The sequence below is a fragment of the Balearica regulorum genome, chromosome 13 (genome assembly GCF_011004875.1).
Source record: "Balearica regulorum gibbericeps isolate bBalReg1 chromosome 13, bBalReg1.pri, whole genome shotgun sequence".
Lineage (NCBI taxonomy): Eukaryota > Metazoa > Chordata > Aves > Gruiformes > Gruidae > Balearica > Balearica regulorum.
In genome coordinates this window covers 17,653,970-17,675,402 of record NC_046196.1, presented here as the reverse complement: position 1 = coordinate 17,675,402, position 21,433 = coordinate 17,653,970, and the positions used below count along the sequence as shown (strand labels likewise).

At 36.5% G+C, this 21,433-nt stretch overlaps 1 protein-coding gene across 9 annotated transcripts in view; it reads right to left on the bottom strand.

Moving 5' to 3' along the window:
- The window catches only part of CHD9 (chromodomain helicase DNA binding protein 9), a 97,885-nt gene that overhangs the window by 75,711 nt on the left and 741 nt on the right, over positions 1–21,433 (bottom strand). For 4 of the 9 annotated variants that reach the window (XR_012837645.1, XM_075765947.1, XM_075765951.1 and 1 more), the window contains exons 2-4: positions 13,903–13,980; positions 12,020–12,106; positions 2,811–4,401 (exon numbers count right to left, since the gene is read on the bottom strand). The exons of 1 other annotated variant lie outside the window; for it this stretch is intronic. Coding sequence is in view for 7 of the 8 variants with exons in the window: in XM_075765947.1 (XP_075622062.1) it covers positions 2,811–4,235 (1,425 nt within the window). In the remaining variant the exon portion in view is untranslated. Of the gene's footprint in view, positions 1–814; positions 818–2,810; positions 4,402–12,019; positions 12,107–13,902; positions 13,981–21,433 lie in introns of all 9 variants that reach the window. 4 more of the 9 variants (XM_075765949.1, XM_075765950.1, XM_075765956.1 and 1 more) reach the window with 3 other exon arrangements.

The window sequence follows — 21,433 nt, the reverse complement described above, 5'->3', positions numbered from 1 at the left end:
AATTTATACACTTTATTGCACACCCCAAAATCATAAAATCCAACCCAAGCGGTTTTATAACTGTTTTCTGCCTGTTTCATTTCAAAGTTCCAGGGAAAAACGTAAAAAACAGTTTAAAGACTGTAAAGTTGCTTTGTTTTCACACCGTGATAAAAACCAAACCCAACCCCCAAAAACTTTTAAACACTCTCCTTGGGTCTCAGAACTTTCCCTCTATTCCTAGTTACAAAACAAAGCACTAAAACTGATGTCAGCAAGATTGAATTAAGTCTTAAAAGTTTCTGATGCATACAACAGAAAAGTCACAGCAGCAGCAATTTTTTATCAGACCTACTTTTCACCACCTGGCTTGTATCTCACTTGCTCCTCACACATGACACTAACCCCTGGATTTCTCACCACCCCCACTTTTCCTGGAATCCACTTCCTCCTCACCCCAAGCATGCTCATGGGACACCAACAGCCTCAACGCTAATGTTCACAACGCTGGGCTCTGCTTCCTGGCAGGGAACTCGGGCGCTGCTCCCTCTGCAGTACCGTACACACAATAATAAACAGGATCATGTTTCACTAGTAGCTACTATACCATATGTCTTTAGGTTACAGAGATAACTGACAAGAGTAGCTACTTGGGCTGTGCCCTCTACTTCCCCCCCCTCAACCTAAAAACCAAGAAATGTTTATCAAAACCAACAGAAAGCATCTACTGCATCAGTCAGTTAATCAAGCCAATCTCAAATACACAGCCTTATACATGTTCTGTTAACATCACAACTTTACCAAAAAAGTTTCACTAGTAGGAATTGAAAATTACATGCTCCATAAGCAGAAGTTGTAATGGAGAAGCAATCTACTGAACCAAGACTGAAGATTAAATGTGTTAAACCCTTATCTCTACACTGATGACATAAACAGGGAAGAAAAAAAAAAAAGGAAAAAAAAAGCATTACATTGCCTCCTTCACAGACCTGTGTCCTGCAAACTAAGTAGGAGCAAGAGTCGGTAATTAAATTCCTCTCCTTCCCAGTATTTTCTTTTTTCCCCCCAGTAAGACACACTATATTCTCAGGTAGCAAGAATATTGGTAGCAAGAATACAGAGAAGTAATATAGTTATTATAACCTTTTTACAGCTGTCTGCATGTACATATTTGATGTTAAGAGTTGTCTCTATTTTGAAATGCACAGACTGAAAATTAGAAAGTCTTTATATTCCCTCTCCTTTCCCAAATACAAACTAAACTCCTACTAGAATTTAAAACAGGCTTTTAACAAAAATTCCTACTTCCGATGTTCACACGTACATGGATTTCAACAGTCACACAATTTTGGAAACCCTAAATAATCAGCAAGGGCAGCTAAATTTGTGCATTTATGATACAGAAGCTACAGGTCCTTCTGCCAAACTATCTCACTGACGAAGTTTCAGTCATTCCTGTCAAATCAAACTTGGGATGGAAGCTACCAAGCAGTGCAAACTCTGATAATATCAAGGTATTAACTTCTCGGTAACGCAGTCACTGATATCACTCTTCAAGCATTAACAAGGAAAGCCACTAAACCAGTCTCCAAACCCATAGCAAAAGCTTTAAAGATTGATAAATTTTAAAAGCTGAAAGAGTAATTGTTTGTGCCTTTGGTTATTAAGTCACTCCTATATGTATTTTCTTTTGATTTAGGAATTTTTTGAGCTGAAAAATCTGCAAGGATCTCATATATGCTGAGGTTTCTAGTGCCTGTAATAAAAACATGATTTTGCTGGTTAGCGTTGTGAAAAAATTAACTTTACTTGGCCTATTTTGTTTGTTTTTGAAAACTTTAGCTACTGTCATAAGAGACCAAAGCAATCCAGAAGCACCAGTCTATACTTCAATTTACTAACACACACTTCCTGTAGAAGAGATGATGATGATACGGATGAAGATAAAGGTCAGCGTTTAAAAGAAAAAAGAAGCAGACTTAGTATCTCAAAACTATTTGAAAATTCACTACATTACATATGTTATAAGCAAGCACTCACAAAAAAAACAGGCTGAAGGATTTAAAGATTGCCTTTCTGAACTCTTTAATGCTCACGCAATTTTTATTTCTCTCAGGTAATCTGAAAAGTACTGTCTGTAAAGTTCATTTCTCTTGTATACCATTAAAAAAGTACAAAATATTTTTTATGTTATCTTGTCCTTCATGCAAAGGGCTTTAATATTTGCCATAGACACGCATGTTAGACTAGAACCACTGCAGTTTTTTTGTTTTGGCCAAAAGTAACAAAATCAAACACAGGCATTGCCTTGTATATGTTTTCTATTATTACTAATCACATCAAAACCAACAACAACAAAGTTTGCTCATTTTTAGCCAATGAGCACAAGCACAAATCTACCAAAGCAAAGGACCAAGTAACAACAAAACCAGTGCAACTCCTGCAGGAAATCAGCCACACAAGCCTTATTAAAGCTCTTACAAATATGTTGCTATGAGTACTTTAAAATCATAAACCAACCAATTTTCTCTGCTGCACTTAGGAAGTATAAACAGCACAAGGACCGGCACAATTTTCTCTGAAATATTTCAGGTCATTTAAATCTTGTTTTCTACAACAGTAAGAAAACAACCGGAAAAAGCAAGGTCTGCATCAGCAGGATTTTTTTGGTTTTTCTTCCTAAACTAGCAGTTCCTTACACTTCTTCAGGGTCAACAGCTCAGAGACTTTAGTTATCATGCTCTAGCACAAGTATCAGTCACTACTATTCATTCCACCAGATCAACGACACCAAACAGCTCAACCCCCCCACTCCCCAAATCCCTACATACCTGTCCTTGTAAGGTTACACGACTTCTGTCTTGCAGATGCTGATTAGAAACTGAAGAATGCCAAGGATGGATCTGACTTGGAGGCTGTGCCCGAACAAGATCGGATGACGGTGGGGTTATATGGTGTTCTAGGTCATGCTCTAAAACATGGCTTGTGCTATCCTGAACAAACGCAGAATCATCAAACTGTGGCAGAAGGTCTTCCTGAAGGAGGTCATCCGGGTCAAGTCCTGTAAATGGTTCATTGTGAGTCTCGACTTGATGAAGTAAGTTCTCATCTAAAGATGTAAAACCATTGCTTTCAATAGGGTCAGTGAAATGGCTTATCTGAGAAGCAGAACCAGCAGAAGCTGGAAAACTAATATTCACAGGAGAGAGTTTTGAACTATTAAAGTTGCCCTGAGGATGTGCAGAATGCAACATCTGAAAACTATTTGAATTCAAAGGTGTATTAGGATTCAACATGTGCTCAGTTGTTTCTTGCTTGGTCCCTGTTGGAGATGTAAAGGCATCGCTTCCAGTGAAGTCAGAGATAGAGTGTGTCTGCTGGCTACTAGAAAGAGCTGTTGTAGACTGAAGAAGGCTGGTAGGAGAAATGTGGTTATTAGAGTAAGAATAAGGAGATGAAAATTGTTGGCTGTTATTGACGGAACATGGAGTAATAGTTGGGGACTGTCCATCAAAATTTCCTTCTTGATTCCCACAAAAATGTATTGAAGCACTTGCAGTTTGAGAAAACGGTTGAACAGACAGAGACTGCTGTGAAGTTGATGGATTAGAAACTGGAGGTGGGTGGTTAACACTGACTCTGTGAGAAGTAGATACACTAACTTCCATGAAGTCTTTTGGCTGACTCAGAGCATCTTGCCCCGTGTTGTTTCTGCTTTGTTGCGACCCTAGCGAGGCACACTGATGCTGCGGTTCATTAGCCTGAAATAAGGCAAAGTCATGGTGTGCTACAAAGCTTTTATTTTGCTGCATAGACTGAGAATGTCCTTGGTGAAAGGGTGATCCGTTTTGATTCGAAACAGTTGTGGCAGTTTGGTGACCCCACATAGGACTACCATCAGCCACATCTGGAAACATCCCATTAGACTGGTTTTGCGGATGGATTGGTGAACAATTGAATTGAGAGTGTGGTGATAAGACGTTGTCAGCTGAGCTATTAAAAGACTGATTTACCGAGTGAAGTTTCAGTGAATCATACTGATTCAGCTGATCAAACTCACTCATCTTTTGTTGATTTTGAGCATCTTGCACATGGTTCAATGAGTCTATGTGCAAAGGTTCAAATTCTGCACCCAAATTCAATTCATCAACAAGTGAAACAGGTCCAGGTTGAACAAAGGCATCATCTGACAAACCTTCTAAGGTCTCACTAAAAAGATTGGCATCATCAAAAAAATCCATCATAGGATCAGTCATTTTGATAGATCTGTACTGCTTTTTCTCTTAACTCCAAATGGAGTCAATTTTGGCTCTCTGCAGTGAACAGAAACAAATGACATCCAGCGGTCACCACCTTGTCCAAGGCATGCCAACATCCATTACTGCTTCTGATGAAACATTTGTCTTAAAGTGTTAAAGCATCCTATGGGAGAAAAAAAAAATTTAAAAATTACTTTCATGACTCTCCCCATCACCCCTTCCCCTCCCCAACACTTTTACAGATTTTTGATATTTTGTTCATAACTTTATACTTTAGTTACACCATAATTAAGTTATTTTTGCTTATACTTGATGTCCTGTGCATCAGTTATCATTTTTGTACCTTCAAGTAATATTTAATGTACTAAATGTAATGGTTTCTTTTTTCATTGTTTGCTCTATTACCTAAGCACAATTTTAGATTCTTGTTCGCCATCTTCCTTGAAACTACCAAATTGTAACAGAATTTTGTTTTTCAGTAGTCCAGAATTAAAATTTGTTTGTAAAAAGAAATCATGATACATAAAATGTACACAATAATTCTGTATGTTTAAACAAGAAACTTGAGAGGTTACAAACTACATTAAAATCAAAGCTACTCTGATTTCAGTAGGAAAAGTTGAAATACTCTGTTTCTTCTATTTAAGTTCTCCTAGAACTTAAAGTTCTCCTAAGAAGAACACAGGATCCTTCCAGAAATGGACACCCTGGAAATCTGAAATATTCTCTTATGGACAAAGTTCACATTGAACCTATTAAGTACAAAGTAGTCTTTGACAAGCTGATGAAAATCTGTTCTGCTTATACTCCTAGTCCACTGAAAGTGGTGTGACCATAGTCGGAATAAAGCCTAACCTAATTTAACAAACCTTTGTTGAGGGTTTGGGTATATAAAATTTCTGGCCTACACAGGAAAAGGACAGATCGATCCTGTAACACATTTAGACACCAACTGGTGACATCTAACAAGTCAGGACCGGTATGAGTGTTAATTACTATGAGTATAGAGAACAAGCACGCTTTAAAGAAGGCACAGAAGCTCAGGAAGGCGACAGTTTAGTATAGCAGGGTATCCATGGATTCCAGATGATACATGTACAACTTACTGCTTAAAGTTAGGATTTCCTGAAGTCCCAAGTTAAAGGAAGCACTAAGATAAATTAGACCCCATTACCTTCTAACACTGATTAAGTTGTCTGCTTATGATTACAAGCAACAGAATGATGACTTTCCCAGTATCAAGCACCTTCACAACAGATGATAAACCAACATCAGGATCCAAGCAGATGATATGGCATGGTTTTAGGTTTCTGTAACATTTGCAACATAATCATCTCTCATCTTAGGATATTTCAACTCAAAAGAGAAGTTGGGGGAGAGCTATTTTAAGAGAAGACAACCAAGCCAAATTAAGTACAAGGAAAGAATATCGGAGACACAGAACAAATGATCTAATTAAAGAAACCCCCATCTGGGGAAAGATAGATGGAAATTATGGTAGCCATGTGTAAAGCGTCATGTTCCAGGCTATTGGGGACTCTACTGTTAAAAACTCAAATTTGAAGCCTTTAACAATAAGAGTTTACATATTGAGACTGAGTATAAATAGCTCAGTACACTGCATATAGCTCCTTGGTTATGCCTAGAGATAAACTATATTTCACAGTGATCTGTAAGGAAGGCTTTTCAATTTGTTCTAACTTGAAAAAGTAGAAATACAGTAGGATTTTTTTTTTTAAACATAGAGTAAGTGACATATGGGCCAGCTATTCCGTAGTAATTAACTACTATCAATGCTCTTGAGTTGAGCTACACAGTAGTCTATAACTATCGAACAGGACTAAAACAACCCTGTATTGAAAAAAAAAAAAGTACCAGATAATCACTTCATGTTTTATTGATTACTGTGTACCTTTAGAGTAAAAAAATGAGAAAAAAGCATGCATAACAGCTGGCATCACTGCAGCTGCTGCATCGTTACTCTAAGCTTGCCTCACGGAAATTTGCTTTTTTTGCTCAAAACCCAAGAAATGCTTTTTATCTTAGTTTTTCCTACTTTCTTTCAGTATGAGAGAGAAACAACGGAAAACCAACACAAACTCTCTTTTTAAAATACAGAGGCTTTATAAAACAAATAAATCTTAGTAGATGTAAAAGGAAGCATAACCTGAAGATGTCAGCTTCACTTCAAGGATCCAAGCAAGATGGATAGCACAGATGAGCTTCCAAACTGAGAAATTTGAAGGCTAGATAGATAGAAACCTCTCCAGACTAATTAGACCAATGTAAATTTATTATGAAGATAGCTTCTCTGTAAAGAGGAGATCATGAAGTGACAAAAACCAAACTAACCAACCTGTTTTGGAAAGGATACCACTGTAGATTGCCTGAACACAACCCTGTTGCAAAGACACCTTGTTTTCTGACCACAGAAGTACTTTTACCCCTAGCCTTATTTCTTCAGTGTTTACAGTGCCCAAGCTATGCTTTTCAGCCCAAAGAAAAGCACAGCTTGGAAATTCAAGGATATTTGATTTGGAGAAACTAGCCTTTCACACAAAGTCATCTTCCAAATTTATTGAGCAATCGTCCTTTTTGTTTCTCTCTGTTGTACTTGAATGTGAAAACATTAGATGCTCAGCTTGCAAACTGTGAATGCATATGAAGGCAAACTGTGCTGCATGCCTGAAATTAATTGGCTTGCAATTACTATTTTTCTGTTCCTTCCTTAGAAAAATCCTACCTCCTCACATCCAATGTAATGAAACAAAAAAGGTCCGACACAAAAGCTTTACATCCTTTCTGTAAGTGATTCTCTTCCCCATGTCCTTGCTCTCTCTTGTATAGAAAATGATGGCAGCTACAATTATGTTTTAACGTGCTTTCATCCAGTCTTCTTTCCCCAAAAGATCTGTGGCACCAGCTCAAACTTTGGACGTACTTTTACCTTCAGCTGGCAGAAAAGCTTTTAAGGAAATAAACATTTTGAAGATTTTCATCTACTGGACTTGACAACTCCCAGTTTAACAATGCAAGGTCAGCCAGTGTTTTATAGTACCAGTTCCAAAATACTTCTCATGGAAGATAAGCTTCTATTGGAGCTGCATTGTAATCAGAATGAGGAAACTAGTTTTAAATCCCTAATCAATAAATCAAACTACAGTAAAAGAAGCAGAATGAGTTAAAAAAAAAAAGGGGGGGGGGGGGAGGGAAAAGAGCTCTTCATTCTTCCTTAAAGAAGAAAATCTTCATTTTGTCAAAACTAAGTATTTCAACACAAGCAATCACTGTTATGGTAAATAATTCCATTTTACAGTAATCTCAAGCTTGATTTCTCCTAGTAAATACAATTTGACATATTTGTGCCCTCTTATATCAAGAATTTGTGATGTAAGTTGAGTGTTTTTACACTTCTTGTAAAAACTAAACTAATTCTAATACTTTGTATGTCTAAATACTCTACCACCATTGTATACTGATTTAATATTAATCTTTAACCAGTTTAAAGTGAGCAAGAACCTTCTACAACAGCGATGTCTACGAACCACTTGGACAAATTCTAGAAAATAAAATGAGCACCACAACAGAAGTACAACCTGATGAAGCAACTGGAAGATTACAGTGGTTGTACTTGAATTTAAGAATTTACTGCCCGCTATCAGCTAGAATTGCTTCAACAATATTTACCAATTATAGGACATTTGGTAAATTTATAATTTGCTGCAGTGGATTTTGGTTTTTAAATATAATGGAACAGAGGCATTCAGCAATGTTTCTTACTTGTATTTAGTTTCTCCCCTTGTATTTTAAACTCTTAACTCTCTACCAATCAAGCTGATTTTATGTAGAAAACTAATCAACAGGAACTACTACTACAGGCTAACTACTAGCTAATGGCTATATAACAAAATCATACATTAGACTCACTATTCTGAAAAAAGTTGTTTTCTTTTCTTTAAAAATAACACGATGTTTTCTAAAATTAATTACTAGGAAGTGTAAAGTATTCCCCAACTTCAGCTGAAACACATCTCAAGATTTGCCATCTTCAGTTACGTGGAAGCATCTAGAATTTAAACACTAATTTTTTTCCGATTGCTAACTGTATCATTTTGGGTCTTGCACAAAACATAGCATTTTCTGAAGGAAGTATCAAGTTATTCTGCAAACATACTTGAATCGGAACAGAAACGTCCTATACTTTCCTCAATCTGTTAGTTGTTAACATTAAAAGATCTATTTTAAATTAAAGATTTAAACCAAAGTATTAGAACAGGGGACCTGGTATTAAAATAGATCTTATGAGTCCAAGTGAATGAAAAAATAGTGCCAATTTCTGCATAACCCATGTTTTTAATTTAAAAGCAAACAATGTTGTGCTCTGTACAGTCTAAAACTATCTTTTCAATTACAAACAGAATATAAATCAATGCACTATTGTTGTTCCTCTTAATCTGCAAAAGCAGCTCTCATGTACTACTTCTGTAATTCTAACCTTTTGAAAGTTTAAGATCTTTTTCAAATTTTACTGATTATATTCAAAACCACTTAGAAATGAAACTGCCTACACTCAGCTCAGTTTGATTCCTTTCCTTAAGTGTGTCTATGAGAAGAATGAATCAATACCAGAGCCAGATTAGGAAATCAAGGTTTCAAGTTAACACAGTTAATGCAACTCCTTACAAAGGGGGGAAAAAAAGAAAGGGGAAAAGAAAGAAACTTTCTCCATTTTGGTTGCCCAGACATTAGTAATAACCCTTTATTCTTGTCAGAAAGAAAGACCAAGAAGAAATAAAAAGCCTGAAAGTCTCAAAGAGATGATCCCACATTATACTACGTTAACGTGCAATAGATCCAAGTTGTAAAAAGACAAGCTGTAGTTACAGACACAAGCAACAGCAGAAATTAAGGGAATGATATAAGATTTAAAGACCAGAAGAAAAGGAAAGAAAGATTTACTTTACAGAATGGAACAAAGATACCAAATTTTGCTTCTTAAAAAAAATAAGGTAGGAGTAACAGTAAAATACAAGATAATAAAAACTACTGATGTGTTTTATTTCATTAATTGCATTGTTCATTATTTTTGATGAAGTTACAAGAGAAAACAAGCTACTCTAGTTATGAATATAGATTCAGCACGTTACCACGACATCCACACTTTGATAGACTAAGTACCACTGCTTCACATGACTGATGTGGGACAGTACCAGAGATAAGAGGAAGCCAGTGACTTTGATGGTCATTTTTCACAAAAAAAGCTGAAACAATGGGTATCCAGACACAGAACAGAAGCTATCTCAGAAAGAAGCTAGGGACAAGTTAGTAGACAGAAGAAATTAAAACTGAAGCCATAAAAACACGACATAACAGAAATCCAGACTACAGTAAAGGACACAGAAAGGGTAAATACAGATAGTCATAACTAGGGAAGAGTTTTACATTGTACGCATGCAAAGTGGTGGTTTGTTTTCGGTTTTTTAGGAAAGTAATGCAACCAGGCATAACAGACTAGCTTCCAAACAAGAGATCTACCAGAGAGACTCAAAAAATTTTTATATTTGCGAAGATCTATGTAGCATACAACAGCATGACAGGGTTGTGGCTTTGCATGATTTGCCCATCTATTAGCAGATGGAACACTGTGTCAAAAGAGGTAGACAAGACAGCATGTTAAAAAACCAGGTACTCAAAAAACTGATCACTTCTGCATAATATTCAGAAATGATAGAGACATTCCCTCTCCAATATTAAAAATAAAGGGCAATTACACTATCATTATTTGTCAGATTTAATTGTAACTAAAGCTTTGGCCGAGTTCAAAAAGCTGCTGTAAATTAAATAATAGAGAAGTTACTTTCCACTGATGCGCCAATATAAATGATATTCTATTACAGATTTAAAGATCAATGTACAAGTTAAATTTAAAATGCACAAAGGGATAGCACAATTTCCTCAAAATCCCAGAAATGTAGAAGATTAAAGAAAGAACATTTAAACATTTAGTAGAGATGAACTCTTTTATTCCCTAACAGAAAGGCGTAAGTCTTTGTAACAGAGTGCCATGGTATCTGTAGCTAAATATGGATTGAAAATATGCATTTTCTCTTATTGTTATCACTCAAATTAGGAGAAAACTTGTTTGGGTAGCCTGTTTCATTATAAAAAAATACTCATCCAATTTATATATATATAAAGATGCATTATTTTATTTGAAAATTGCTTTGCATTGGTATGCACTTATAATTATTTTCGAGTAACAAACTAACCCTTTAGTAAAATCATACCCTCAACATAGTGGTTTCATTTAGAATTCTATTCTGCTACAGAGTTGACAGACATTGTGCTAAATTCTCAAATGATAACTCAAGTACCCTGTATTTTGATTTGAAGATTAAGAAGAGAAATATTTGAAACTGATGTTCCTAAAGTAAATTCTCAGGACTAGGTTCCAGTCCATGGCTACAGTTCCAACTGTGAGTAAGAGCATAAAACTAGAGCAAACTGGCTTGTGTGTGCTTCTCATAGTAGTTCAGAGCAGCCTGTTCTCATACCTACACTTGTTTTGCTTGCACCAAACACCTCATGTAACTGTTTCCCCCTCTACTCCCCAGACACGCACAAACTCCCTTCTACCACCTCTCCTCCTCCTCTCTCCTGAAGCAAGTAGCCTCTGGGAAATAAATATTAGAGATTTATAGAAAAATAATAATAATAATATTCAGTAACTGTGAATTGTTATGGTCATTCATAAAAGTTCAAGTCAACCAACATGACAAATGACATTTCACTTCGAAAGAAAATTGATCTTCCAATGCAACCAAAGAGAAGTTTCTACCACTCAAAGATGTTTGCCTTCACTGTGAACAGGACAGCTTCTTTACTGAGAGCAGCTTTGCTTCAGCTGAACAGAGCAAAACCACACCAAAGAGAAAGTCTATCACAGAACTCTCTGTATAAAACATGATATCAAAAAGTCCCACAGGATATGTTTGTGCAATTTACGATACTTCTTTAAGAGATCCATTCTAACATTAATTTTTAACTCAAGGTAAATTTATAGAGTCTCAAAATGATATTTCAGCAAGCAGTACTTCATATATGGAGAGAACAGGTAACAAGTTCTGTAATGAATGCAGTAATCTTAGCTTGTTTACTTAGAGACCTACAAAAATCAAAAATACCAGTAACATCTAGAAAAATCCATATTTTCTAGTGAGATTTTTGTGGTTGTTTTGTTTCTACTGTTTTGAAACAGGGATGTGTAATACCACAAAGTTTCTTCAGCTGAAATATGGTTTATATTTCAGAAAAAGTGGTGGTGTTTTTTTAATTGCACAAAATCCACATCCTTTCCTTTTGTTGCTTTCCAGGATGAAGTTTCTTTCTTCCCAAAACTCCAAATTCAAGAGAGGTATGATGAGATGCCTAATTAAACCCTGTAGAACTGTTGCATATATCAGAAAAGGAATCTCAAATCACAGACCAGTTTTTAAATTATTTACCTATATACCACCATGCTCTTTCTCTATCTGTAAGACTTCGTGTGATTTAGTTAGCGCACTGGTACTTAGATGTATGAATTCCAAAATTTAATAATTAGCTTGGGCCGGTCAAAATTAAGAGCTAGCACAGGCACCTAAAGAACCCTATAATAACTATAATAACTATCTGACTAACCTATAAGACATAAAAATAAGTTGCTGAAATCTTCTAAATTAAAAACTTATCACAAAATACTTAAGAAAAGGGCCCAAGTCAAGATAAAAAAATATCCTTACCCATGAATATAGAACACATCTCTAATGAAGAACTAGGAATCTCAGAGATGTGCTTTAAATCCAGATGGATACCTCATCATTAGAGACCTGAAAATGAAACATGGCAAAAAGTCACACAATAACCAACTTCAGGAGTATATATTCAAATGCAATACTTTAAACTCGAAAATTTAATAGGTATCATAGAAACAAGAACACCAGAATTACTACACAATCACTAGTACACATGATTTTATAAATGCCTGATAAATAGTCAAGTAAAGTGCTCATTTTGTAGGACCACTGAAAAACCAACCCTGCAAACCTCTGAAGTGGAAGGGTAGTCTGTGCCAGAATACTAAAAGTTTTAGGGCAACTTTAAGGCACAATATGAGGACTCCAAAAAAAAAAAAATGTTTTGAGGTTAGGTTTAAACCTGTCAATGCAAAAAGCCCTGTACATATTACATTTTAACAGCAGTATGCTATTACATACTGGCATGTACTTGCCTATAGGAATCAACATTGCCTGTCTAGGGGAGCATACTTGCATGACAGTTTTATCCTACTCCTTGCCTCGACAGTATGTAGAGGAGCTCAACTTTGAGAGGTTCTCTTTTAATCTGAAAGAGGCTTGAAAAGGTTACACAGTTTACAGGAAAACGTGCACAGGGTGAAAGTAAAGGCTTCTAGGGCCTGTGTGTAAAAGCTTCAAAGTAAACAAAAACACTCTCTAACATTAAAAGACAGATAAAATGTTAGTATATGAACTTACATTCTACACCCATGTGTTCTTCCATAAACAATGCTATCTTTTCAAAAACATGATCATTCTCTCCAAAGCACAGAGCATCCCCCAATTCCAAAAAATACAGATTTCCCTCCCCCTAAATATAGTTTCTTGGTGACAAACTCTTAAACACCTTTGCAAGAATATTAACACAGTTCAACCTTTAGTCTTTATCAGAAGCTAAGATAGCATATATCACTACATTAAGAAGTAGATCGTAACACAAAATTAACTTCTTCTCCCATCTTTGAGACAACATTGTAACGTGTCAAAGATAGAAAGTGGTTATAACAGCTATCAAAAACGTGCAATGTTCCAGTAAAAAAATTTATTCAGTACTAATTTGGTACATAAAATTTTACATTTCTCCTCTTTTTATTATTCAGTAACTTCATGACTTACTCCAAGGTTGCTAAACTAAAATGTCTCTGCTGTACATTAATATGGACAGTTAGATAACACGCCAAGATTTTTTTTTTCCCCTAAGATTTATAAACTAAAAGCATGTGCCCAAACACATCATTAGGTTAAGGTTGCTAAAATACTTCCATCTTTGTTTGCTATCTATGTGATTTTTCTATCGAAACAGCCAGAAAACTTCCTCTAGTTGTTCTCTGTTTCTATTTGCATGATGGGAGCTCCAGTGCAGAGCTCCCATCACACAAAAGTCCTCTTCACATCCAGAAAGTAGAATCCATTATTTAACTGTCAGGTTTAATGAAATTATTTAACTGTCAGGTTTTATGCAGCATTTCAATATATTTTTTAATTCCTAAACTTGTGTTTATTTAAAATTTCTTTGTTGACTAAACAAAGTTATAGTATAAATATTTATATATTTACAATATATAAATTAACTAAATGGAGGCATTCAAAAATTTATTTTTCATTAAAAAATAGAAAACTTGCATTCAAGTAATTTCTTCTAGCTGCAAGAGTTCAACAGTTTAAAAAAAACCCAACAAACCAAACGAAACCTAACTCACCTGTAACTACCATATAATACGAACACTACCTTAAGTTCTTGCCTATCTAAAACATAGCTGGTTTGGATGCTTCCTCAAATGGATTCTTCATGAATCCTCAAAATAAAGTAAAAAAAAGATGTTTCTTACTCTTTAGGACAGTGTCCACTTGCTTGAACAGCTTCCAATATGGAGACAATTGTGGAGTACTTAAAAGTTTGAAAAATCCTATGTTGAAAAGAAGAAAAAAACATATATAATATACATTCACCAGATCTATGATACATTATTCTAAATGTAAAATACAAGAAATACTTCAGACAGCAGAAAAATCACTGATGATTATACTAACTGCCAAAGAGAAATACACACAAAAGGAACTTAAAGTTTTCTTAAGAAGCAAAGGGGGATTTATCTCCACAGATTCTCAAGAATGCAATATTCTTATATTGCATGTGAACTCATATATATAAAAATATGTATGTTGAATGAGATATGGTAACAAAAATGTTCTGTAAAGTGTCCTTCTTTGGAAGAGAGTCTTACTGCTTGCTTTTAAATCTTGCATTGGGAAATTCACTGATATACATCAGAGCTTATAGTTTATTAAGTAGAAGCAGAACCAAATTTGTTACAAACCTGCCTAGATACATATTAAGCTATCCTAGAAAGTTTTTTTAAAAATTATCTCCACAGCTCAACTAATATAGTTTCTTCATAAAACACTGAAGAAAAACACACATTTCCCTAAGTGCACATGGATTTCCTTATGTTCTTGATGGAATCCTAAAGCATTACTATTACTAATAAAAAATTTTGAACAAAGTAATCTTTCTCCTTTTGGACATTAAAACACAGACTTGTATACACATCAGTGTAACAGGAAACAAACTATTCATTTCAATTAATTTAGTATAACGACTTTACCCCAAGTTCTATTTTTTAAAAAAATCACGTAAATTTATTAAAATAATTTAGTTTTGTACAAAATCTTTGTGTAGTTCTATGGCTTCAGCCTTTGCAAATACCCGTTAGAAAAATTAACAGCAGCAGGTAAAGAAGTAATTATTTTCAACTACTTTCTTCACCTCTCTGCCAAAGAGTACTGCCCTCAAAGCACAGCCTACAGAACAAAACACATGTGTGCATCAGCTGCTTCAGTGTAGAGCCTCCCAATTTAGTTTTAACCCTTCCTCTTGTTAGTTTAAACAAACCCATTAGACTTTGCATTGAAATGGCTGAGGTGTATACATACATTCTATTTTGTCATTTATATTTTGTGGGCTTTAATTGCACTAAAGGGACAACAATAATACAGAGAATGACAACATCTTAATTTGCTACAGTTGATTGAGAGCTAGAAAGATACCAAAAGTTTGGAGGATCTCCTTGAAAAGAACAAAGTTTATCCCTGAGTCTGTTTGTTTTAGTGAAAATGACTGTTAAGCAGTTTAGAGGTTTGGCCACAAGACTACTGAAGGAAGCTACACTAGTAACTAGTTCTGCTCTTCAAACACTATTGCAATTTTGCTTCTCCAAAGTGTACCTGCGAAGACTTTCATAAGTTTCAGGACTTCAGTGAGTTCCTGCTTATTTTTCTAATACAGATAACAAAATTTCCCAATGTTCTTGTCTTCAGGTTTGAATACTGCTAAACCCAACTTTTTTCTTTAAGAGATCTGCCCACGAACCCTACCCTATCTGTGCAGAATATGAATGTCTCTGTTTACCCTCTTTAATTGTCAAAAGAGTTCGAATAACATATTTATAATTTACAGTTTACTTCTGGTCACTAGAAAGACAGTTACACAAGCTTCCTTCTAAGTTTAAAAAGAAAATCCTCTTGATGCTGTTTAGATTTCTGATGTAAACATTACAGGGTTTCTATAGTTTTGTCATAAAATTCATCCTTACACCTTAAATTAAACCTACAAAACACATTTCTGAATTCTGGTATCTGTCCTGAAGAACTACATTGCCATTTTAAGATGTAGAGAAACGTTTGCATTGAAAACCAGAAAAAAGCCTTCTCATTTTCACATGTGGCCTAAACCAAGATTTCATTATAAACCATCAGAGGCGCAAGACTTCACATAGCATAGCCCTCTTTCAATTCACAGTGTGACAGTATACTAATTTCCAACAATTCTCGTGTTCTAGCCTGACAGGCATCTTGGTGAACTACTGCAACTTTCTAATCCGGAAGTACCAACTAGAACAACGCAAGGATGGTGTCTGCTTTACAGATGCCAGTGGATCATGATCTTTGAGTACAGACCAACAATTGTGGAGACTCAACACTGACAGAGAGAAGTCTTTTTCGTGAAGATGTGGAGAAGAGCACAATTTGAAGTCCTGACACAACCAGACTAGGACACCATGATAGTACACTACCAAAGAGAACATGTTCAGACTTCCTACTCCATACTACATCAGCTGGCATAGAGTTTCATCTTTAACTGAAGTCTGTACCTTTCAGAGAGAAGCTACATACAAGTTTTCTATTAGGAAAAAAAAAATTCTAAAGAGATTTGATATGAAAGTTGTTCAAAAAAGTCAACCAAGTAAACATGTTAAGATAGACACTCTGAGTTTGTGACTTGTTCAATACGCTCTTCTTTTAATTGATTAAGAAATCAACTAAAGCTGGTAACTTGAGCAAACCAACATTTTCCATCTTGTTTCATGGCTTCCAGCACATTCAGGACATGTTCTTGAATTCACTTGCAATAGACAGACAGACTCCAGACTTCTACTGTAACATCAATACTCTGCCATGAGTAGACAAAGTGGAATTTTAAAAAACTTCCCACAGTGAAATGGGACAATACTCATCTATTCCTCAAGGGTATCTATGAATTAATTCTTAAAAACTTCCTCAAAGTCTGGATCTGAAGCTAAATTTTAGTTTTGCTTCTGATAATTTCACCAAAAAATATTTTCAAAACCTACATGCTGAAGCCGGCAACACCATATTATATGCAATCAGGCCCACTCTCTTACCTAGCACTGGTTTTAATGTTAGTGGAAGCCACTAATTACAATGCCTTTACTAAAGGGTAACTGTAAACAAAAATATATCCTATTTAATTCTCAGATTTCTTCTAACATATGGAACATCAGATGGGTAGATTTTCATGCCATTATACAAATGTAATCTTTCTGAAGCTTAAAACTTTCTTCATTAGGGTGTTAAGTATCAAATTTAATAAAATAATTTACTCTTCAAAAGCCATCTGCAGAATAAATTTTGGAGGAATTCCTGAATTTTAGTGACCAACAGAAAAAAGTGAACCAACCTTTTAATACTGCTCATGCAACACAAGAAAAAGCATCCAAGAATGCATTGCAGAAGGAAATAATTTGGTAACCAGAGTTACTACATTTTCTAATATGACTCAGATAAAGAACAAAGTCAAAATTACTATTTGTCTTTAGAAAAATGATGGGAACATTTTTCCATCTTCCCGCAAATTTTAACTGTTGATTTAAGATTAAAACAAAAACATGTACCTTAAAGAAAAATGCATGTACACTGGCAGCTTAAAGACATTAATATTTGATATTTCTTTGGTAATCTGTATGAATTAAGTTGAAGATCTCAACACATTTGCTCACTGACAGATGCCATATCATACCAATATATTTCTGCTCAATTCTGAGTTTAAAAAAAAAATGCTTCCTTGTAACGTGCTTCTTGCAGCTTAGTAAGTGAACATAACATAAAGGCCACACTGAAAGGGGAACTCAGTCCCAAGGTGCTGCCAAAAGTAACCTTTCACTAAAGCTCATCCTAAGAGGTAGCTGGTATCCATCTGATTATCACTATATGTATGTTTTGAAAGGCCACTAACATGCTAATGTTTCTGAAGTCAAGCTATAGTTTCACTAACCACATTGTTAAAAAAGCATTTGATTTAGAGCTGGTCTTCTGCAAGTTTTCAACACTGCAGTTACTCAAAAAACATGGTCATTGTAAACCACATTATACTTTTTCCAAGTAATACTTTAGAAAAAAACACCGCTTAAAAGAGATCTCTCCTCCCAGCACTATTGCAAATAAGCAAGTTGCATGTTCAGCCTGTTTGACTTTTGGCCAGTGCGCTCTCACATTTATGAATTGGCCAGATGGATAAAATGAGAACTCTGCTATTCCTTCAGTCAAAGCAAGAGCTGCAAACTCTTTCCAGTGGTTATTGTATCAGCAAAAGAATTATTTCTTAGCATCCTAGCTTCTTTTGCCGAAGAAGAAAAATAATACTTCAATAACAGCCTAAAATATTTTCAGTAATGCTAAACTATCAATTCTTGAATGTTTGACCAAACAAACAGATGGTTTCTCCATCACCCATTTATGTGTGTGAAGACACCCAGCATTCCTGAAGCACCATTTCTAACTACAGGAAGAGCACTAGCAAATAGAACGAGGGTACACTACACGAGCCCAAGTGAGTGTAAGATTTCTAAGTGTTCATTAAGCTCACAGCTCCATAGTTTGATAAAACCAAGACCATTAAAAGAACAAATAAAGATAAGTCAGTGGAAGAATAGAACATGTCCACAGAACTAGTTTGGTTAGAAAAAGACACTGAGAGCTAAGGGACACCAGATTCCAGTTTAACACAGAAAAATATTTCAACTGGATGATTTATGAACATAAATACTAAATGCTACTGAGAATTTAGTTCATATATAGTGGTGAAGAGAAGCAGAATAGTAGAATCCAGTGATGAATAGGATCGTGCCCTTTGACTCCATCAGATCCAACTTCTCCTCATCCTAAATTGCACGAAAAGTATCATAGACAGACAATGATGTGTGTTTGGACGCTTATTCCTACAAGACTGATACAAAGGTAAAAAATGCACTGTAAGGAATCCTGACGCATAAAATCTATAATTGTCCAGCTTACCTGTACTTTTGAAGTGTTTGAAGGGTACGTATACTTTAATTATAGAGAAAATTTGATTGTAAAATTCTAACACACCAAAAAAAAAATCTTACAATTAACCATACAAAGCAAGTAAGAACAAAAGTGCATCTATTTACTTTATGGGTTGCATGAACAAGGCAATTTTAAAGCAGCGTGTCAATCTTTTTATTTTAATCTGTCCGCATCACTAACTCGTCTCTCATAAAAGGAACAAATGAACAATGCCTGGTTTAGGACCTCTATAGTCTCTCAGTAGTAGTTCATGTTGTACATCTTTTAGATAACATCACTAAAAATACTTCTTAAAAACCACACTGTGCTTTCATCAACATTTCTTCACGACTGAGTTCTTGGACTAATCTTCAGGAGCATTTAGCACCAGCAGCTCATGTGAAATGAGTAGGTGCTGAGATTCCTCAAAATTCTTGAGAAATTGAGAGACTTAAAATTCCAGTTCTTTTTACAGTAAAAATGACAGCTTTACTCAGAGTGAAATAAGTTAATATATCTTCATCATGAAGAGCAGCATAAATTCTTATAAATTAAACTACTTGGTTAAACGCAAACAAGTTAGCACAAACTAAACCAGTGTAGACGCACTGTAACTACCTACGTGCCTTATCATCTTAGAAACACAAAGTACATTGATATAGCTTACCCACCAACGAGGGAAGGTGGGGGGGGAAGAAAGCCACTCCAAATTTACTTTAAGGTTAGAAAGTTCACAATGGGCAGTAACCACAGAGTTGTTGATATCTGAAGTGCACATCCTAGCTTCCTTCCCACTAACTTCTGTGTGCCCTTGATTTACACATAGGGCCTGGCCCATGGATCCCTGAATTGGTTAACTTTCAAGGACATGTATACCAATTTTTGCTCTTTGGTTCCTGCCAGATGCAGGAACGATGAAAAAGTCATTCTTAGTTGGGGGTGTGAGGGATTGGGAGTGTATAGAAACTTTGTGAGTAGGTAAAACAAAAAGATACTAATTGTTATTCATTCTTTACCAGTTAACAAAGCATAAGATAGGAATAATTATTCATTTTAAAATATTTACCTTGTGAAAGAAACTAGCAAAAAGTTGATCTATGCACCAATAAATTAAAACTTGGAGCCAGGCTAAAATTCCAGGTATTTGTTAATATTCTACCTTGAATATGAAACATATTTATATTTGCATACAAATGATTACATGTAAACCAAGGTGAAATAATTATTTTACCTCACACCTGCCAAATGGGAATTTGATGGTGTCAAGTGACACAGGTTTAAAAACAGATGCAGACAGCTCTTACGACTGATGGGCCTAGTTTTCCTGAGGAGAAGGATGATTACTTTCTACGGCTACTTCTTACAAAGTCTCAAGAAAAGACACATGACGAGAACTAGAAACCTTATCCCTTTATACAGATTGTTATTTTGTCCCTCGTGAGCACATATTATAACACTAACGGGTTCAGATATCTTCTACCTGACAGAGACTGAGCTCTATTTTCTCGTACTGATGAAGTTAAAAAACTTGCACAAACTGAAGGAAGTTTTTAGTTGCCAAAGATTCAAGGTAGTTATTATACAAAGACAGTGAGAAGTGCATTTCTTACGAAGTTAAAGCATATGTTATCAACCTTGATGTCAAAGCTATACAGCCAAATGAGAGAATTCTGGACTCTCTTCACCTGGTTTTTATCCCTGTTCAGAAAAATTTGTGCGTAAAGAAGGAATGAAGAGGTTTTAACTTTTCACTGCTTTAAGCCTCAGTAGGAAATAGCATAATTTCTCCACTTCACTAAAGATGCATGCCACCTATCCACCCAGTGCTATACGCATACAGTACAGAGCTAGCCTCAAAATCTTCTCTCCTTGTCATCCCTGAAGGAAGTCAGCTTGCAGCCCCTACCTGGAAAATGCCAGTCCATAAATTCCAACCTTGCACTTTCACAGCCACGTCCCTTTTTAGGCCTCCACCCATGCAGCAGGAATCTGCGGCCATGTGCCACCGGTCGTCCTCCTCATGCCAGAAATCTTCCATCCCAGAAGGACAGCAGCCTGCATGCCCATCTCCACCTCTCCTAGACACACCTCACCCAATGCCAACCCTCCCCTTCCATATTCCCTTCCCCAGCTCCCACGTTCTCTGCTGTCGTGGATCCAAGCCAGCGGGCTGCCAAACTCAGCGCCTCTTTTGCCTACTGCTTTCACTTGCCCTGGGAAATTATTTTAATTCCTCCCTCTGCCCACCTCCATTATCTTGCATAGTGAGAAACCAAGTCTAACATTCCCGCTTTGCTGCCTGGGAGGGTGCCACATCCCTTCCCTGCCACGCAGCCCCCTTCCTAAGCAACACAAGGGTGGCTGGGGATATTCTTGCCCCACCTTCCTCCACCCAACCCTTGCCTCCCGCTGCCACCTTCTCTCTGGGGAACAGAGGGACATCCAACCTCTTCCTCAGAGGAGTCTGAGGAGGAGACCAGCCCTCTTCCGTGCCCCCTGCCATCTTCTTACCTGAAAGAGGCCAGGGGCAGGACATCCAGCCTCTCCCCCACCCCGCTACCCAGGCAAGGCCCGATTCCTCCCCTCCAAACTTTGCCCCCGCTCGCCGGCCGCCACCTCAGCCCCGCTGCGGGGCAGGGAAGACGGGGGTGGCGGGGACCGCATCCCCGGGCGCCCCCGCCCGCCCCGCCGCCTCCATCCTGCCCCGCTCCACCCCCGCCGCCCCCAGGAAAAGCTGGCCTCGCCGCCGCCCCCCCC